This window comes from Sorex fumeus, unplaced genomic scaffold, assembly GCF_029834395.1.
Source record: "Sorex fumeus unplaced genomic scaffold, SorFum_2.1 ptg000063l, whole genome shotgun sequence".
NCBI classification, from domain to species: Eukaryota; Metazoa; Chordata; class Mammalia; order Eulipotyphla; family Soricidae; genus Sorex; species Sorex fumeus.
This window is the reverse complement of record NW_026606120.1, coordinates 43,327,065-43,345,445: the sequence shown is the minus strand read 5'-3', so window position 1 is coordinate 43,345,445 and position 18,381 is coordinate 43,327,065. Positions and strand designations below refer to the sequence as shown.

Sequence of the window (18,381 nt, the reverse complement as noted above, 5' to 3'; positions counted from 1 at the left end):
TTTCACTTTCTAATAAACAGCTTTAGTGCTTTTCTATAATTTTTTACAAACATAGGATAGATGAAATAATGACCACATTCATGTGCATCATGAGAAGCAAATCAACCTCAAAAGGAAAACTACACGCTTCTTCACTTTGGAGGTCTTCCTGCTAAAAAATGTTACTTCCTTACTCCCCTTCCAAGCCCCTCAACTCAATAAGCAAGATACATCTTGGTTGACTCACAGAGTTGACTGATGTTGGCATTTTCCAGCAGTGTCACATAGCCAGTGACATTGCTGGGAATATGCACATCGCGGACTTCCTGGAGATCATTGGCACTTCTCCCCACAGATACTGTCACCTGCTGCGGCATGTAGCTCTGGTCAGTGGCAGCCACTGCAATTGACAAGTGCCTAAGCACAACATCTGGCTTCATTTTTAAACTGGAAAACACAAAGAGCAGAAACTATAAGTGCTTGTATAGGTTGAGAACTGGCAGGATTTATAAGCCCCATTCCATCCCAACATCTTGTTGGGTTTTTTTTTTTTTTAGTATTTTTTGATTGAATCACTGTGAGATACAGTTATAAAGCTTTCATGATTAAGTTTCAGTCATACAATGATCGAACACCCATCCCTCCACACCAGTGCACATTTTCCACCCCCCCTCCCCCCGCTCCATCCCAATCCTCCCCCTGCCTCTATGGCAGACAATTTCCCCCATACTCTCTCTCTGGAGCGATAGCACAGTGGTAGGGAGTTTGCTTGCGCACGGCTGGCCCAACCTAGTCAGGTTCAATTCCTCCGCCCCTCTCAGAGAGCCCGGCAAGCTACCGAGAGTATCTCGTCTGCACCGCAAGGCCTGGCAAGCTACTCGTGATGTATTCAATATGCCAAACACAGTAACAACAAGTCTCACAATGGAGACAATACTGGGCTCGCTCGAGCAAATCGATGAAGAATGGGAGGACAGTGCTACAGTGCTACTCTCTCTGGGCATTAAGGTTTGCAATACAGATACTGAGAGGTTATCGTGTTTGGTCCTTTATCTACTTTCAGCAAACATCTCCCATCTGGAATTATCCCTCACCAACATCTTATATTTTATATCCCCAAAGATTGATTTTTTTTTATGGTAACTGGCATTTCAAACTATTGGTTTCAAAGTTCTTATGACATTCCCAAGACTTTTTTTCCCCCATTTTTTAATAATTTTATTTACTGAATCACTGTGAGAGCAGTTAGTTACAAAGCTTTCAGGTTTAAGTCTCAGTCATACAATGAAACATCCATATCTTCACCAGTGCCCATTTTCCACCCCGCAAAGCCCCAGTATACCCCCATCCCACGCCCTCCCCTACTTGTGGGGCAGATGATTTCCACATTACTCTCCTCTACTCTGATTACATTCAATATTTTGACATCAGGCTGACCACTATTATTTGGGATTTTACCCCAACATTCAGATCTGCTGAAAAGGCAACAGTAGGCAACCTGTTTTCTATTGATGGTTATGAATAACATATGATGTCGCGTGGCTGCAGCAGTGGCTGCGTGATTTTGAAATTCTGAAATGTTAACGATTAAATCTGGAGGGATTTCTGCCAAAACCTGCTGGGTTCAGAGATTTGTTCCTGAGTCTCTTGGATCATGGCCATTAAGCAGCTTGATCAGGAGCCAGAAAGGCCGTTTGTGGGCGGCAACTCAGGGTCTCGTTGGGATGGGGAGGAAAGGGCCAGTTCCACGCCCATCCCGCGAGGCCTCACGTGTCTCGTCACTGCAGGCCCAAACCTTACTGTCCAATGGCTCTGGTGGATGGTGGCCACCGAGCCGCCAAGAGGGAGCAGGTGGAGAGATAGCACCCTTTCCTCCCTGGGGTGGCCCGGCGACAATAACCTACTGCGCAGTCCAGATGCATTTCTGCCAAAAGCTGCTGGGTTTCAAGATTTGTTTCTGAGTCTCTGGGATCATGGCCATTAAGCAGCTTGTTCAGGAGTCAGAGAGGCCGTTCATGGGCGATGACTTGGGTTCTCGTTGGGGTGGGGGGGAAAGGACCAGCTTCACCCCAAATCTTGTGAGGCCCTGCGTGTCTCATCACTGCGGGCCCAAACCTGACTGTCCAATGGCCTCTGGCAGATGGCAGCCACCAAGCCTCGAAGGGGGAGCAGGTGGACCCAAATCTTTTTTTAAAATAAACTTAAGTTATATTTCTACCAACTGAATTAGCTCATTCTCAAAGGTGGGATGGGGAATGTTTTACCCTGGAAGGGGTCATTTGTAACATCACTTATGGGTCATAGAATACACACAAGCCACAGGCAGCTGACCCAAAGCATACATATCTGACAGTTCATGTACCAGGGTCAAACCACATGACTTCTCATTGACCTTATACAGTTCACTGACTGAACATTCCCATTCCCTGCTCTAGAGGGATAAGTGAAAAAATCTAAGACCTCAGTTCCATTCCTACATAATAAGCTGGTCAACTGAGTTGATTTTTAAATTTTTAAGATTTATTTAAGATTTATAAGGTTATTTTAATCTTAAATTTATTTAAGATTTATAAGGTTTCGTGGTGCTTGGGATCAAACACAGGACCTCATACAGGCAAAGCATGTACCCTGATAATTAGCTACATCCTTAGCTCATCTACACTGTATTTTTAAATGCACAGTATCTTAAGATGAAAAACCACAAGCCAGGGAAATGACTCAGAGGCTCACTGCACATATTTTCATGCAGAAAGCGAGGGTTTAATCCCAGGCAACCCACACCACACTGTGAAGCACCAAGGTGAACAACTCCTAAGTACCACCAGGTGTGGCACCCAAAAAACAAAAGAAAAACAAACAAAAAAAATCATACTATGTAAGGCAAGCATTTATCCTTGTAATAACAATGTTCCTGAGAATTAAGTCACAAAAATCTCAAATCACTATCGTAATGATAAAATAATGGATATGTGGATATGTTAAATAATATTTATTTTTGTTTTGTGTTTCGGGACCACACCTGACCATGCTTAGGGACCATTCCTAGTTCTGTGCTTAAGGGGGTCACTCATGTCGTCAGGGATGAGGCTCAAACTGGGTACTGATCCTAGGACTAAATCCAGGATCAAACTGGAGTGGCCCATACTCAAAGCAAACACCTTAACCCTATACTATCTCTCTGACCCCATTATAATGACCAATTTCTTATTCATCACAAGCACATAAAATCGCAAGAGAATACTTCTAGGCTACACTAAGGACTTGTTCCTGGCTCTGCATTCAGGAATCACTCCTGGTAGTGCTTGAGGGATCATATAGAACATTAGGCAGCTTGTACAAAGCAAGTGCCCTATCCGCTAACCTGTCTCTCCAGACCCTCAAGAGAAAAACGAAAAGCTTCATCACTTCCGAGGTCTTCCTGCTAAAAAAATTTATTTCTTAGGGTGTATACATACCACATGGTAATGGGTAATTTCTATGTGGTGAGCACATGAGCATATACTGCAACCAAGTGAGACCTCTAGTCATTTCAAAAGGTTGGGGGTGCGGGGAGGGAAAGGAACAAATGAAAAGAAAAAGAGGGAAGGGGCCGGAGAGTTAGTACAGCACATAGGGTACTAACCTTGCGCACAGTCAACCTGGGTTAGAGCTCCAGTACCTCATAAGGTCCCCTGAGTCTGGCAGGAATGATTCCTGAGCACAAACCCAGGATTAAGCCTTGAGCACTGCTGAGTGTGGCCAAAAGGAAAAAAATTAAAATAAAATAAAATAAAATAAAAGGTGGGGGGGTAGCAAAAAAGGAAGAAAAAAGAAGGGCCAGAGTGACAGTAGAGTGGGTAGGACATTTACCTTGCATACAGCAGACCCGGGTTCAATCCCTGGCATCTCATATGGTCCCCTGAGAACCATCAGGAGTAATTCCTGAGTAGAGCCAGGAGTAAATCCTTAAGCATAGCCGGGTGTGACACCCTTCCCCCCCCACAAAAAAAAAAGGGACTAGGGAGAGAGTTCAAGTGGTATAGCACACACTTGATATTTTCAAGGCCTTAAATTTGATTTCTACCACTACTAGGACGGCCATGGTGGCTCCCAAGTACATCATACCACTGGGTCCATGCATAAACTAATCAATGGCTGCCTCCTGCCACCCATCCTACCAGCACTGCTGGGTGAGGTGACTAGAATAAAAGGAAGCAGAGGCTGGAAATATAGTATAAGAGGTAAGCTATAGGAGGTAAACCACTTGCCTTGCATGTAGCTAACCCTGGTTAAATTCGAATCCCCCTCTCTCCCCCAGCACCATCAAGGGTCTTCCTGAGCACAGAGCTAGGTATGGCAGCTGAGCAAAGCATGGTGTGGCCCAACTTCCCACTAAAAAGAAGGCCAGAAAGATGGCTCAACAGATGAATGTAAGCTTTGCATGCAAGAAACGTAGGTTCCACCCCCAGTACTACATGGTTCTCCAAGGACCCCGAGTAATCCAGCCCTGCACTCCAGCCCCATCCTGAGCAGAATCAGGAGTAGCTCCTGAGCACTTATGGTATACAACCCCCAACCACAACCCTCAAAGGAAGAAAGGAACAGGTGGAGGGAGAAACAAAGGGCAGAAGAGAGGGAAGAAAGAATAAATAAGCTACTTAAGCAGAAAATGTTCCTAAGTTTAAAAAATTTAACACCTTAATGGGATAAATGAAAGGAAGCAGGTGATTTTCTTCCACTTTTTCAAAAAGAGGTATTATACTACTCACCGAATCCAGTGTGAACGTGCATTGCCATCTGACTGCCAGTATGATGATGTTTCTCCATTTGTCATTTTTTCAATGTCTGCAGGGTTGGAGGATGTTTCAACATAAGCATAGCACTTGGCTACTGTCTTGAGTTTGTCCATCTCTGGGCTTCTAGTGAGATCTCCAGGGCTTTCTGTAGAGGAAATCAGATTTTATTATATGACATCTCTCTATTGCTGGAGCAATAGCACAGGAGGTAGGGCGTTTGCCTTGCATGCAGCCAACATGGCCGACCTGAGTTTGATTCCTCTACCCCTCTCGGAGAGCCCGACAAGCTACTGAGAGTATCTTGCCCACACGGTAGAGCCTGGCAATCTACCCGTGAGGTATTTGATATGCCAAACACAGTAACAACAAAGTCTCACAATGGAGATGTTACTGGGCCTGCTCGAGCAAATTGAATGGAGACGTTACTGGGCCCACTCGAGCAAATCAATGAACAACGGGAGGACAGTGACAATGACATATCTCTCACAGAAGAAAAAATAAAGATTATTTAATAAAAATCTAGCATGGGGATGTAGCTCAGAAGCAGAGCACTTGATCTAGTTGTGTGAAGGCTCGGGGTATAATACCCAGCACTTCAAAACAAACAAAACAAAATAACAAGAATATACTTGGCATTTTAGCAAACAAAAACAAAAAACCAACCAAACTACTATTCCTTAAAATCTAACTTCAGAGAACAACAACAAAAAAAGAAGATATTGCTTAAAGATTGCTTCATGAGCTCATTAGTGTGCTTAAATCAACAATAAATTTACAAACCTAGTTAAGAGAAGAAAACAGTATGGCTTGATTTTAAATTAAAAAATTATGGGGGGCAAGAGTGATAGTACAGTGGGAAGGGCGCTTGCCTTTCATGTGGTCAACCGGGTTTGACCCCGACATTCCATATGGTCCCCCAAGTACCACCAGGAGTAATTCCTCTGTGCAAAGTCAGGAATAAGCCAAGCACTACAAAGCTATTTAATTACTTCTTTGTAAGTCATTTTTTTTGAGTTTTATTCTGTTCCTAGTGGGTCAATAGTTTTCTATCAACATATATTTAAGTACACTATATAACATATACATACATGTAATATGTAATATTTACTGAGTATTTTCTGAGTCAAATTACTTCTCATACATTCTAAGTATGAATTCACTTTGAGATAAGTATGACAGAGAGTGTCAAATCGATGAACAATGGGAGAACAGTGTTTTTGTTTGATTTATTTTATACTTTGTTGCATGTCTTGCTGAGAAAGACTTCTCCAGATCAGAATTTTTATAAAGAAAATGACTTTATTTCAGTATTCTTAACAGCTTTTGTTTTGTGAGACTGGAGAGATAATACACAGGTAGGATGTTTGCTTTATATACACCTGACCTGAGTTCGATTCCCAGAACCCCATATGGTCCTCTCGGTCCACCAGAAATGATACCTGAGCATAGAGCCAGAAGTCCTGAGTACAGCCAGGTATAGTCCAACTCCCCGCTCAAAACAAAGTTTTTTTGTTGTTGTTTTGAGGGCCACACCTGGTAGTATTCAGGTGCTACTCTCAGCTCTGTACTTGAGTGAGGGTCACTCCTGCCAGTACTCAGAGCACCATGCACTACCAGAGATTAAACCCAGGTTTCCTGAATAGCCCTTGACGCTATTCCTCCAGTCCAACAGTTTTCTTTTTAATTGAACTTTTATTCAACAAAAATTTATTTTAGGGGCTGGAGCAACAGCACAGTGGGTAGGGTGTTTGTCTTGCATGCGGCCGACCCGGGTTCGATTCCCAACATCCCTATGTCCTCTGAGCACTGCCAGGAGTAATTCCTGACAGAGTGCATGAGCCAGGAGTAACCCCTGTGCATTGCCAGGTGTGACCTAAAAAGAAAAAAAATTGTTTTATGAGCCCGGCAAGCTACCGAGAGTATCTCGCCCGCACGGCAAAGCCTGGCAAGCTCCCCGTGACGTATTCGATATGCAGACACAGTAACAAGTGTCACAATGGAGACGTTACTGGGCCCGCTCGAGCAAATTGATGAACGATAGATAGGAGGACAGTGACAGTGAGTGGAATGGGCTAATGGTTAGTTTCGTTTTTTCCTTCAAACAGCTATCTGGCCAACCCCTTTAGTTAACTAATTTACTTCTCCAACGGGATTTGTTATGCTCATTATAAGGCACTAAATTTCTACAAGTACTTTGGTCTCTTACGTTCCACACACGTATTTACTCACATTACCAACTTCTATTGCTGACACTGAGCCAATAGCGGCTTCCCTAGGTCACTTACAAACCAAAGTATCTACTATGTGTCAAGCATAATTCTGGGTGCTAAGTATGTAACTAAGACAAAATGCAAGTAAAGGGCTGGAGAGACCAGGGTAGGGTACCTGAACTGCATACAGCCAACCTTGGTTTGATTCCCAGCACCATGTATGATTCCCCAAGTACCAACAGGAGTGATCATAAGCACAGATCCAGGAGCAAGCTCTGAGCACTGACAGATGTGCCCCTCTACATTCCTTCCCCCAGCCCCAAAATAGTGTAACAACGTCAGATAATGATAAATTTAAATATAAGAGTGAAGAGAGGTAGGGAGCTGTCAGGATTGCAGGAATATATAGTAAAGGAGAAAGTCCTCTATGAAGTCACAACTCAATAGAGATCTTAATCATGAAAAACTCGTTATGCTAAAATTAGGAAAGGAAAGGAAATGGGGTAGGAGTGAACAGAAAAGAGGGAGAGGTAAAGGGGGAGAGAGAGGGCATGAAAGAGAGGGAAGAGGAAAACAACAGAGGGAGAAAAGAAAATGACATGGTAGCACTTTCCAGATACCCCCAATCCCAAATACATTGATACATACCTTTTTCTTTTTGTACTAGTTGATCCAGAGACTCCTTTAGAACAGAAGCCCTCATGGTGCACATATTGCCACAGTGGTCCAGCAAGGGGTAGGGGATAGCCGTGCCGGAGGCCCGATTGCGATGCAGGAAGCGCAGAATCACTGATGAATGTACTTCCAAACTCCCCTTTGACTCTGCAAATATATCTGTAAAACCTAAACACAACATCTACTTTTGGTATTTGGGTAAATAAACCAAAATCATTTTCGTATCTCTTACCTGGTCTGAACTGGCTGAATTAAAAGCAGACACTAATAATCTTCCTGTCAGTTTTTAGGTTTAATTATAAAATAAGCAAGTTTTTAAGAAATGAGTCAATGGTGCCAGGGGTGCAGCTCCATGGCAGAAGGCATGCTTCACAGTTATTTCTATATGTACAGCCAGGAGTAACCCCTGAGCATCACTAGGTGTAGCCCAAAACAAAAGCAAAATTAAAAAATTGGGGGGCACTGGAACGATGATACAGTGGGTAGGGCATTCGCCTTGCATGTGGCTGATCCGGATTCAATCCCCAGCATCTCATATGGTACCCAGAGCACTGTCAGGAGTAACTCCTGAGTACAAACCCAGAAGTAACCCCCAAGTATTGCTCGGTGTGACCCAAAAAACAAAAAAGAAAGCATGCTTTAGATGCATGAGATCTTGAATTTCATCCCTAGCAACACAAAAAAAAATGAACCAGGGGCTGGACCAATAGCACAGTGAGTAGAGCGTTTGCCTTGCACGTGGCCAACCCAGGTTCGATTCCCAACATCCCATATGGTCCCCTGAGCACTGCCAGGGGTAATTCCTGAGTGCAGAGTCAGGAGTAACCCCTGTGCATCGCCAGGTGTAACCCAAAAAGCCAAAAAAAAAAAAAAAGAATGATAAGCTCAACTTAATGTTTAATTTAATTTTAGAATTATCGAATTTTAGAAGGCTTAGAATGATCATTTACTTCAAGCTTTAAAAATGTACAAGCTTGAACTGAAAGGCTTTGTGACTATTCAACAACAACAAAAAAATGTACAAACACAGGGGGCTGAAGTGATAGCACAGTGGTTGGGTGTTTGCCTTGCAGGCAGCCAACCTGGGTTCGATTCCCAGCATCCTATATGGTCCCCCGAGCACCGCCAGGAGTAATACCTGAGTGTCTGAACCAGGAGGAGTAAACCCTGTGTATCGCTGGGTGTGACCCAAAAACACACACACACACACACACACACACACACACACACACAAAGGTACAAGCACTTACATTCTAATTAGAAGCTAAAACACAAGTATTATGTTTGGAATATGGGTTAGACAAAAATTCATTACATTAGCAAATAAAGCATAACTACCTTTTTTTTTTAGATAGTAGCATGCATACAGTGACAATGATCATAAGACCTCTACACACATCACAATTTCAGACAGCATTTTAAAGTTTATAAAGTACTTCCACATACATGATTTCCACACATATGATAAAGTGGTTTGGGAGAGCAGGGACTAGACAACATAGGTACTGGAATACTTATTTACAACTGAGGAAAATGAGGCTCACCAATAACTGTATGATTATTTTTGTTCTGCTTTCTTTTGGGGTCATACCTGTAGGATATGGGGGCTACACGAAGCTTAGTAGTGGAGGTAGAGGAGATGCTTCTAGCTGGGTAGAAAAAAACATGGTGCTGGGGCTCAAAACTGGGGTTCCTGCAGGTAAAGTATGAACTTCAGACTACAGAGCTAGCTCCTCTGCCCTAACATAATTTTTTTAAACTGGGCTTGAAAGAAAAACTGCTGAGCAGGAGAGAGATAATTTTATGGGTTAAGGTACTTGCCTTGAATGTAGTCAACCTGGTAGAATCCTTGAGCAGAGACCCAGGTGTAAGCCCTAAGTACCATCAGGTGTGGCTCAAAAATCTAGCCTCCCAGAAAAACAAACAAAAAACTAAAGACTAGGGATGTGATTCAGCAATAAAACACTTGCCCTACAAATGTGAGGCTCTAGGATTAATTCCTCAGCACCACACATACAAAAGAAACAAACCAAGACTGGGAATATAACTCAAGTGATAGGGTCATTAAGTTTTTCCCTATGTACTAGATACAAGAAATATTGCTGGGTCACAGCAATAATACAGTGGGTAGGGCACTTGTCTTGCACTCAGTCAACACAGGTTCAATCCTCAGCACCCCATTTGATAGCCTAGCCTTACCAGGAGTGATCCCTGAGCTCAGAGCCAGAAGTAAAGAAGTAAGCCGTATTCACTGACAGGTGTGGTGTCGCCAAACCCCCAATAGAAATATTGCTTAATTTAAAGCCATTTTTAACTTAAATTTCAGAGTGGTAACTTTCTTTTTTCTTTATTTTTTGGCGGGGGGGGGGGGGCATAGGGGTTTTGGCTACACCCAATGATGCTCAGGGGTTTTTCCTGGCTCTGCACTTAGAAATCACTTCTGTCTGGGTTCGAGGCACCATATGGGATGCGAGGAATCGAACTTGGGTTGGCTGTGTGCAAGGAAATTGACTTGCCCACTGCACTCTCTCTCCAGTCCCCAGAGTGATAACTTTCTAAAGGAAAAAAACAAAACCAAAAAAATATCCCAAAGAAATAGGGGGTCAAAGAAATAGCACAAGAACTAAGGCAACTGTCTTGCATAAAATAATTTTCTGCCCTTGTGGAACTGACATTATAAGGTTGAAGACATTTAACAAACAATCCAGTAAAAAAATAACTGCAACACCAGTATGTTGAAAAAGAAATGCAGGCTCTAAGAAATCTAATCTAAGAAAACATAGACACTAAGGAAAGCTTCCTGAGAAAGTAAAATAAAGAGTTCCATGAAGGAAAGCAGCCTTATGATAAAGGTTCAAAAAATGATAGAACTACTCAGTCACCCTTATACTGGGCAAAAGAATGGTTATCCCAAACACCAATTCATATAAAGCACTAATGAAGACTATGACAGAAGCACATTTATTTCTTAATGACAGGAGCTTGCCTAATTACAACTTTTAGCATGGCAAAGTTCGTTTGACGTGGAGAGCATTCTTTCACATTCTGCAATCATATCAGAGATTTACCAGGAACAAGAGAACAGGCCTGCAGCTGTCTGATGATGTGGCTCAGCTCTCCCTGAAGATTTGCTCCACTGGAATTCTTCAGAGCCTCCAACATGTTCTCAGCGTCAACTGTACCATCACCCTCTGCATCAAACTGAGCAAAAGCCTACAAGGTAAGACAAGCAAGAAAACTGGTTATTGTTGTTTTGGGAAGAATTTATACACATAATTCAAAGAACAAGTTCAAAAGAGTAACTCATTATGCTTTATAAAATGCATGTATTTATTACCACATTCAAATATAATTTTATCAATCAACTCATCTCATTTTCAAAAGCAAATTTTCAAAATAAGAAACCATTGGTCCAGGCAGATAGTCCAGTGGGTAAGGTGCTTGCCTTATACACATATGACCCAGTTCAATCCCTGGCAACAAATATACTGCCCCAAGCTTGCCAAGAGTGATCCCTGAGTGCAGAGCTAGGAGTAACCCCTGAGCACAGCCTGCTGTCCTCAACCCCTCCAACCTCCCCTCATCCCAAAAGAAAGCAATCACTACAATTTCTGTTTGTTTTGTTTTGGGGCTACACCTGGCGGTGCTCAGGGTTTACTCCTGGTGGTACTTGGAGGACCATATTTACTGTCTGGGATTGAGCCCAAATGCAAGGAAAATGTTCATCTTGGGCCTATAATTTTTTTTAAATGATTGCAAAGTGTCACACAGGAAAATTAGGAGGAACTGACTTAGCAAGTAGTGCCAAAGGCTTAGCTGAACTTTTTCATTTAAATACTCTTAACAGAAAAGTTAACTTGGTTTACCTACATTATAGCCTTGTTCTCAGCAACTTTTAACCACAAAATCACTGCTCTCTTTCCATACTAGGCCATCTTGGTAACCAGGTACAGTTGGGGGTGGGGTATGAATCCTGCTCTTGGTCACTAATCAACTATATGACTACATTCATTGCTTTACTGCAATGACCTAAGCTTCTTGATTTGAAAGAGGAAGCCAATATTACTAAATTCACAGGCAACACTGTCATCTAGGGAGGATGGCAGATGCTAAGTGAGGAAGGAAGTGTAGAGAATGAGAAGCAATCAGGCCAAGAACACCAGAGAAGGGAACACTGCAGGAACACTTTGCACTGTTACTGCGTTTTCATATTCTGGGGTCTGTTTATGTGATTTTTTTTAATGGGGGCAAGATTTGGGGTTATATCTAGTGGTATTTAGGAGCTACTCCTGACATGGTGCTAAAGGGTGTGGTTGGTGGGGACTGGGTGGGAGTCACTTCCAACAGTGTTGTAGGGAACTATACCATGTCAGGGATCAAGTCGGGCCACCAGCAAGCAGCACCCCAGCCTTTCAGCGATCTCCCTGATCCTATTCACATGTTACTATTCAAACACTGTCTTCACTTACCATTGCTCTCCCTTTTAGGTACACGAAGACAAAATGATAAAGGGGGTGGGAGTGCTCTAAAGCAGTGTTCAGGGCCCTTGGCCACTTGAGATTGTACGGTGGTGTCACTACAACACACAGTTCAGTGCTTGGGCTCAATGGTATGGTGCAGCGTGGTGTGGGGCCCAACTTGGGATCAAACTCAGGCCTCTGCATGCAAAGCATATGCTTCAGCCGTTTGGACCATCTCCCCGATTCTAAAAGACTTTTTTTTTTAATCATAAAGGGAAAGAAAACAGGAAACAATGATACAGCTTTCGAATATTGGAAACTAGGGAAGCAGAAGAATGAGTAGTAGTGAATCAGGTAGCTCAAGAAAGTAGAGACCTGGGGACAGGAGAGATGGCTCATAGGGCTAGAGACCTAGATTCAGTCCCCAGTACCAAGTGATTCCCAAGCAGCAAACCAGGAGTAGTTGGATATGAAGTGATAATAAGGCAATTTGCATGCACCTAGCGAGGTTATATTCCCAGCACCATATATGGTGCCCCAGTCCCACCACAGGTGATCCCTAGAACAGAGCCAGGAGTAAGCCCTCAGCACTGCCAGGTCTGGCCCAATAAAAAGTGAAAAAAAAAAAGGGGGGTGGGGGAGGCTGGAGCAATAGCACAGTGGGTAGTTTGCCTTGCACGCAGCTGACCCGGGTTCGATTCCCAGCATCCCATATGGTCCCCTGAGCACTGCCAGGAGTAATTCCTGAGTGCATGAGCCAGAAGAAACCCCTGTGTATCGCCAGGTGTGACCCAAAAAGAAAAAAAAAAAGTGAAGGCGATTGGCGAAGTTTTTATTTTATTTTGGCAAAAGTCTTATGGTCTATACCCAATATTACTCTAGGGTTACTCTTGGCATGGTGCTTGAGGAACCATTTAGTGGCTGGAGATCAAACGTGGGATTCCCACTTGCAAAGCATGTGGAGCTTTGAGCCATCCCCCATCCATGAACAATCTATTTTGATGGTAGGGGCAGAGAGGTTGGGCCACACACCCAGGAATGTATAAATGTTACTCCTGGCACTGTGCTCAGGGAGCTGCTCCTGACTGCCCAGGGGACTAAAAGTAGCGCAGGAGATCAAACCAGTAGTGAGCTACATGCTAGGTATTTGAGAGAGAAAGTAAATGGAACTTTAACCTCTATACTACTTCTCCAGCCCATGGACAATCTATTTAAAAAAGTTAGTGAGGTGGGCTAGAGCAATAGCACAGCAGATAGGGCTTTTGCCTTGCACGCAGTCAACACTGGTTTGATCCCTGACTGGAGAGCCAGGAGTAACCCCTGAGCACTTCTAGGTGTGGCTCCCCATTCTCCCCCAAAAGTGAGGGAGCCAGAGAGATAGAACAGGGGTTAAAGCACTTGCCATTACACAGCCAACCTGAGTCAGACCCCTGGCAGCACATACGGGGTCCTGAGCATGGCTAGGAGTGACCTCATAGCACACAGCTAGGAGTTAAGCCCTTAGCACTGCTGACTGTGGCCCCAAACCAAAAAGAAGTTAGTGGGTTAGGGAGATGCCCCAGTGGGAGAGTACACGCTTAGCATCTATGAGGCACTGCATCTGATCCCTGGAATCATACACTCCAGCCCCCAACACCACCAAATCTAGTGTCCTGGTAGCCCTTGGGCTCCTCTGGTACTGAGCACTGGCAGAACCAGGCTCAGCATCATGTGAATCATTAGGCCTCCACTGCTAGGCCAAGGACTGGAGGGAGCAGTCTCAGGATCCCCCAAGACTGTCATAGGATGACCCCTATAAAAATATACTTTTTAAAAAAGCAGTTAGAATCAACTGGACAAATGTGGTGCCAGAGAAGAAAATGATTTTCCTGCATGAAAATCATGCACTCTAGCCCTCTGAGTTATCACTCTGGCCCAAAAGTCATTCGCAAGAGAAAGCAAATGGAACTTAGATTAAATACAGCCGTCTACCGTTGAAAATAGTAATGTGAGAATTCATTACATTCCTATCTCTACTGTCTCATGGTTAAAACTTTCCACTAATAGGAGCTCGATAGTTTAACAGTTTGGATCACATTCTTTGCACACAGGAGGTCTGGGTTCAATCCTTGGTACAGTACGATCCCCCCAAGTACAGCAATTCCTGAGCACCAGGTTGGAAGGAACTCCTAAGAACTGCCAGATGTGGCTCAAAACCAAAACCAAAACCAAATTTCTACTAAGAAAAAACAAAATGCTCAAACCCCAGAAATCTTTCTCCAATCTTTCTGGCTTTGGTTTTGAGGCCAATCCAGTGGTACTCAGGGCTCACTACTGACTCTGTGCTCACGGATCACTTCTGGTGGGACTCAGGAAACCATATGGAGTGCCGGAAATTGAATCTGGGTCAGTTGTGTGCAAAGCAAACAGCCCACCAGCTGTATTATGGCTCCAGTCCCTCTACTTGTACAGAAGGCTGGGGTTGAATTCCCCAGAGAGAGTCGTATAGAGTCTCTAGACTAGGAATTATCAGGTCCAGTATGGCTAAAAGTATAAAAATTTAAATAGAGAAGGTAAGAGTCCAGGGATTGCTTAGTGGAAAAAAAATGTTTGTCTTGTAAGAATGAGCCCTTGTATTTGATTCCTGATGCTGCCCACATGGACAGGGCACAATCCCAGTGGTTCTGCTGTTTAGGATCCCTTTCGCTACCACAATATACAATCTCCAGAGCACAGTCAGATGTGTGCAAGGACAAATGGAGTGTGCCCCCCCAACACACACACACACACACACACACACACACACACAGATTCTGGCAGGCTGAGGGTGTGAGCACTGTAATAAGATGCATGACTCAGGAGAGCAGCACAGCCAAGAGTAGAAAACCATGTGTAAGACTCCTAGTCACTGCAACAAAGACAATGGGAAGAAAAGGGTAAGTTTTAATTTAAAAAAGAAACTAGGCAGAGGGATAAGGACTCTCCTTTTCCCTGGAATCCCCAGAATGCTGACAATCAGCTTACACCCTCCAGGCAAGAGACTAGAAGAATCTTCTCTTGAGAAAAGATCTCTAGATTCTGGCAGCCACTGGGAACTCCTACCCCCACAAAATGGCTTTTCTCTCAGTAAGGCTCATTTACCAAAAAGGTGGACACGAAGAGCACCCTCCTTTTAAATCCCTGCTTCTTTAACACTAGTGGACAGTCCAGGCCCACCAGATAATTGAGGAGAAACTTAGTGTGAACGAGAAAAAAACAACCTGGAGAAAATTCTATGAAAGAAGACAAAAATTTCAAAAGGGTTGTAATTTGATAATATATTCAGGGCTATCATTTACATAAATATATTTTAAACTATTATCAGTTTGACTGAGGTGTGATCTACCTGTTATAAAATTCACCCTTTTAAGTAAACAATCCAGGGGATTTTAGCATACTCAGACTTATATAACCACCATCACCACAACCTAATTAAAAAAGATACTGCAATAATGACAGAAAAGCAAATTACTAATTTTAAAAATAGGCTATTCGGGGCCAAGGAAGTAACTCAACACTAGTGTACTTGTCTTACATATGTGAGGCCCTCAATTAGAGCCCCCAATACCAAAAAAGGAAAAATTCAACAACGAAACACTAAACATAGACTGTTAAGAAAAATTTTATACAGTCTTAAAAATTGAAATCACGGGGAACATAGAGATAGTCCTGCTGGTACAGTACTTGCTTTGGGCACGTCCAACCAATGTTCATTGCCCAAGCACCACATATGATCATCAGAGCACTGCCAGGAGTGATCCCTAAGCATAACTGGAAGTAGCACTGAAAACAAAAGCAAAATAATAAAATTAAATATATGCATTAAAAAGATCTGAAAGACTGTGTTGCAGAAACAGTACAGAGGTTAATTGGCCTTGCATCCCACTCACCCTGATTGCAGCCCCTGGTTCCATATATAGTCTACATATAGCATCATCCGTCCTGAGCAGAGCTAGGAGTAGCCTTTGAGCACTAGTAGGTGTGTCCCCCCCAAAAAAATGGGTAAATAAAAATAAGATGTATTTGTTGTAAAATTGAAAAATAATAAGCTATGTGCCTCCAGCTCAAAGGTAAAGGTAAAGGCCCTCCCGTTGATCGTCGATTTGCTCGAGCGGGCCCAGTAACGTCTCCATTGGAGACTTTGTTGTTACTGTGTCTGGCATATCGAATACTCTCGGTAGCTTGCCGGGCTCTCCGAGAGGGGCGGAGGAATCGAACTCGGGTCGGCCATGTTGGCTGCTTGTAAGGCGAACGCCATACCGCTGTGCTATCGCTCCAGCTCCAGGTATGTGCCCAATGGAGACATTACTGGGCCCGCTCGAGCAAATCGACGATCAACGGGAGGACCTTTACCTTTTAAGGTATGTGCCTAGTATGCAGCTGTGGTATAACCCTGGTTCAAATCCCAATACCTTTTATAGTCCCCCAAAACATTTCTGGGCATGGTCCCTGAGCACAGAGCCAGGGGTAAGCCAAAAACAAACAAAAAAATCTAAAAGATTAAATAGTAAGATGTTATTAGTGGTAATTAACATCTAGTGGCCATTACATACTTTTTTATAATAGACAATGGGAATGGGAGTGGGAGTGGAGTGTTTGGGCCACACCCAGAGATGCTCAGATTACTCCTACTCCTACCCTTAGGAGTCACTCCAGGGGACATGTTTAGAGCCAGGATCAAACCAGCATCGTCAGCTTCATGCAAGGCAAGCACCTTAACTTCTATACTATCTCTCAGCTCTATAAAGATAATTTTTTAAAAAAGTTTTTATTAGTGAAACAACATGAGGCACAGTTGTAGACTTACAAATTTTTGTGCTTGGGTTTCAGTTATACAATGATAGAGTACCCATCCCTCCACCAGTGCCCATTCTCCACCACCACTGATCTCAATATCCCTCCCACCCCCCACCCCCCAACCCATCCTGCCTCTGTGGCAGGGCATTTCCTTTTGTTCTCTCTCTCCTTTTGGGTGCTGTGGTTTGCAAAAGAGGCATTGAATGGCAATCATGTTTGGTCTATAGTCTACTTTCGGCATGCATCTTCCATCTTGGGAGGATCCTCCCAACACCCTTTATTTGGTGCTCCCTTCTCTATCTGAGCTGCCTTTTACCCTAGCATGTGCGGCTGGCCTCCAAGCCATGGAGTAAACCTCCTGGTACTTATCTCAGCTATTCTTGGGTGTTAGTCTCCTATTTTGCTACTTTATGTTCCCCAGATGAATGCAATCTTTCTGTGTCTGTCCCTCTCTTTCTGACTCATTTCGATTAGCATGATACTTTACATGTAGTACCACTTGTATGTAAATTTCATGACTTCATCCTTTCTAACTGCTGCATAGTATTCCATTGTGTAGATGTACCAAATTTCTTTAACCAGTCATCTGTTCTCGGGCACTCAGTTTTATTCCAGATTCTGGCTATTGTAAACAGTGCTGCAATGAACAAAAAAGTGCAGACGTCACTTTGACTATACTTTTTTGCCTCTCTGGGATATATTCCCCGGAGTAGTATTGCTGTGTCAAATGAGAGCTCAATTTCTAATTTTTTGACAATCATCTATACTCTTTTCCAAAAGGGCTGAACCATTCAGTACTCCCACCAGCAATGAAGGAGGGTCCCTTTCTCGCCACATCTGCACCAATACCAGTTGCTTTTGTTCTTTTGGATGTGGGCCAGTCTCTGTGGTGTGAAATGATATCTCATTGTTGTTTTGATCTGCATCTCCCTGATGATTAATGATGTACAGCATTTTCTCATGTGCCTTTTAGCCATTCGGATTTCTTCTTTGAGAAAGTTTCTGTTCATTTCGTCACCTCATTTTTTGATGGGGTTGGATGTTTTCTTCTTGTGGAGTTCAACCAGTACTTTGTATGTGATATCAACCCCTTGTTGGATGTGTATTGGGCGAATATCCTTTCCCATTCTGCAGACTGTCTTTGTATTTTGGTCACTGTTTTGAGGTGCAGAAGCGTCTTAGTTTAAGATAGTCCCATTTGTCTATCTCTGTTTTCACTTGCTTGGCCAGTGGTGTGACACCTTTGAAGATACCATTAGCTTCAATGTCATGGAGGGTTTTGCCAACTTTGTCTTCAATGTACCTTATGGATTCCAGTCTGATGTTGAGGTCTTTAATTCATTTTAATCTTACTTTTGTACACGGTGTTAGGCAGAGATCTGAGCCCTTTTTTTTTTTTTTTGCATGTAGCCTTCCAGTTTTGCCAGCACAATTTGTTAAAGAGGCTTTCCTTGCTCCACTTCACAC

The 18,381-nt window shown here is 43.3% G+C and overlaps 1 protein-coding gene across 1 annotated transcript in view; it reads right to left on the bottom strand.

The window, feature by feature from the left end:
- The window catches only part of ZZEF1 (zinc finger ZZ-type and EF-hand domain containing 1), a 144,281-nt gene that overhangs the window by 108,606 nt on the left and 17,294 nt on the right, over window positions 1–18,381 (bottom strand). Inside the window, exons 2-5 of the mRNA XM_056127447.1 lie at window positions 10,708–10,852; window positions 7,613–7,807; window positions 4,728–4,899; window positions 227–426 (exon numbers count right to left, since the gene is read on the bottom strand). Of these exons, the coding sequence (XP_055983422.1) occupies window positions 227–426; window positions 4,728–4,899; window positions 7,613–7,807; window positions 10,708–10,852 (712 nt within the window). The remainder of the gene's footprint in view (window positions 1–226; window positions 427–4,727; window positions 4,900–7,612; window positions 7,808–10,707; window positions 10,853–18,381) is intronic.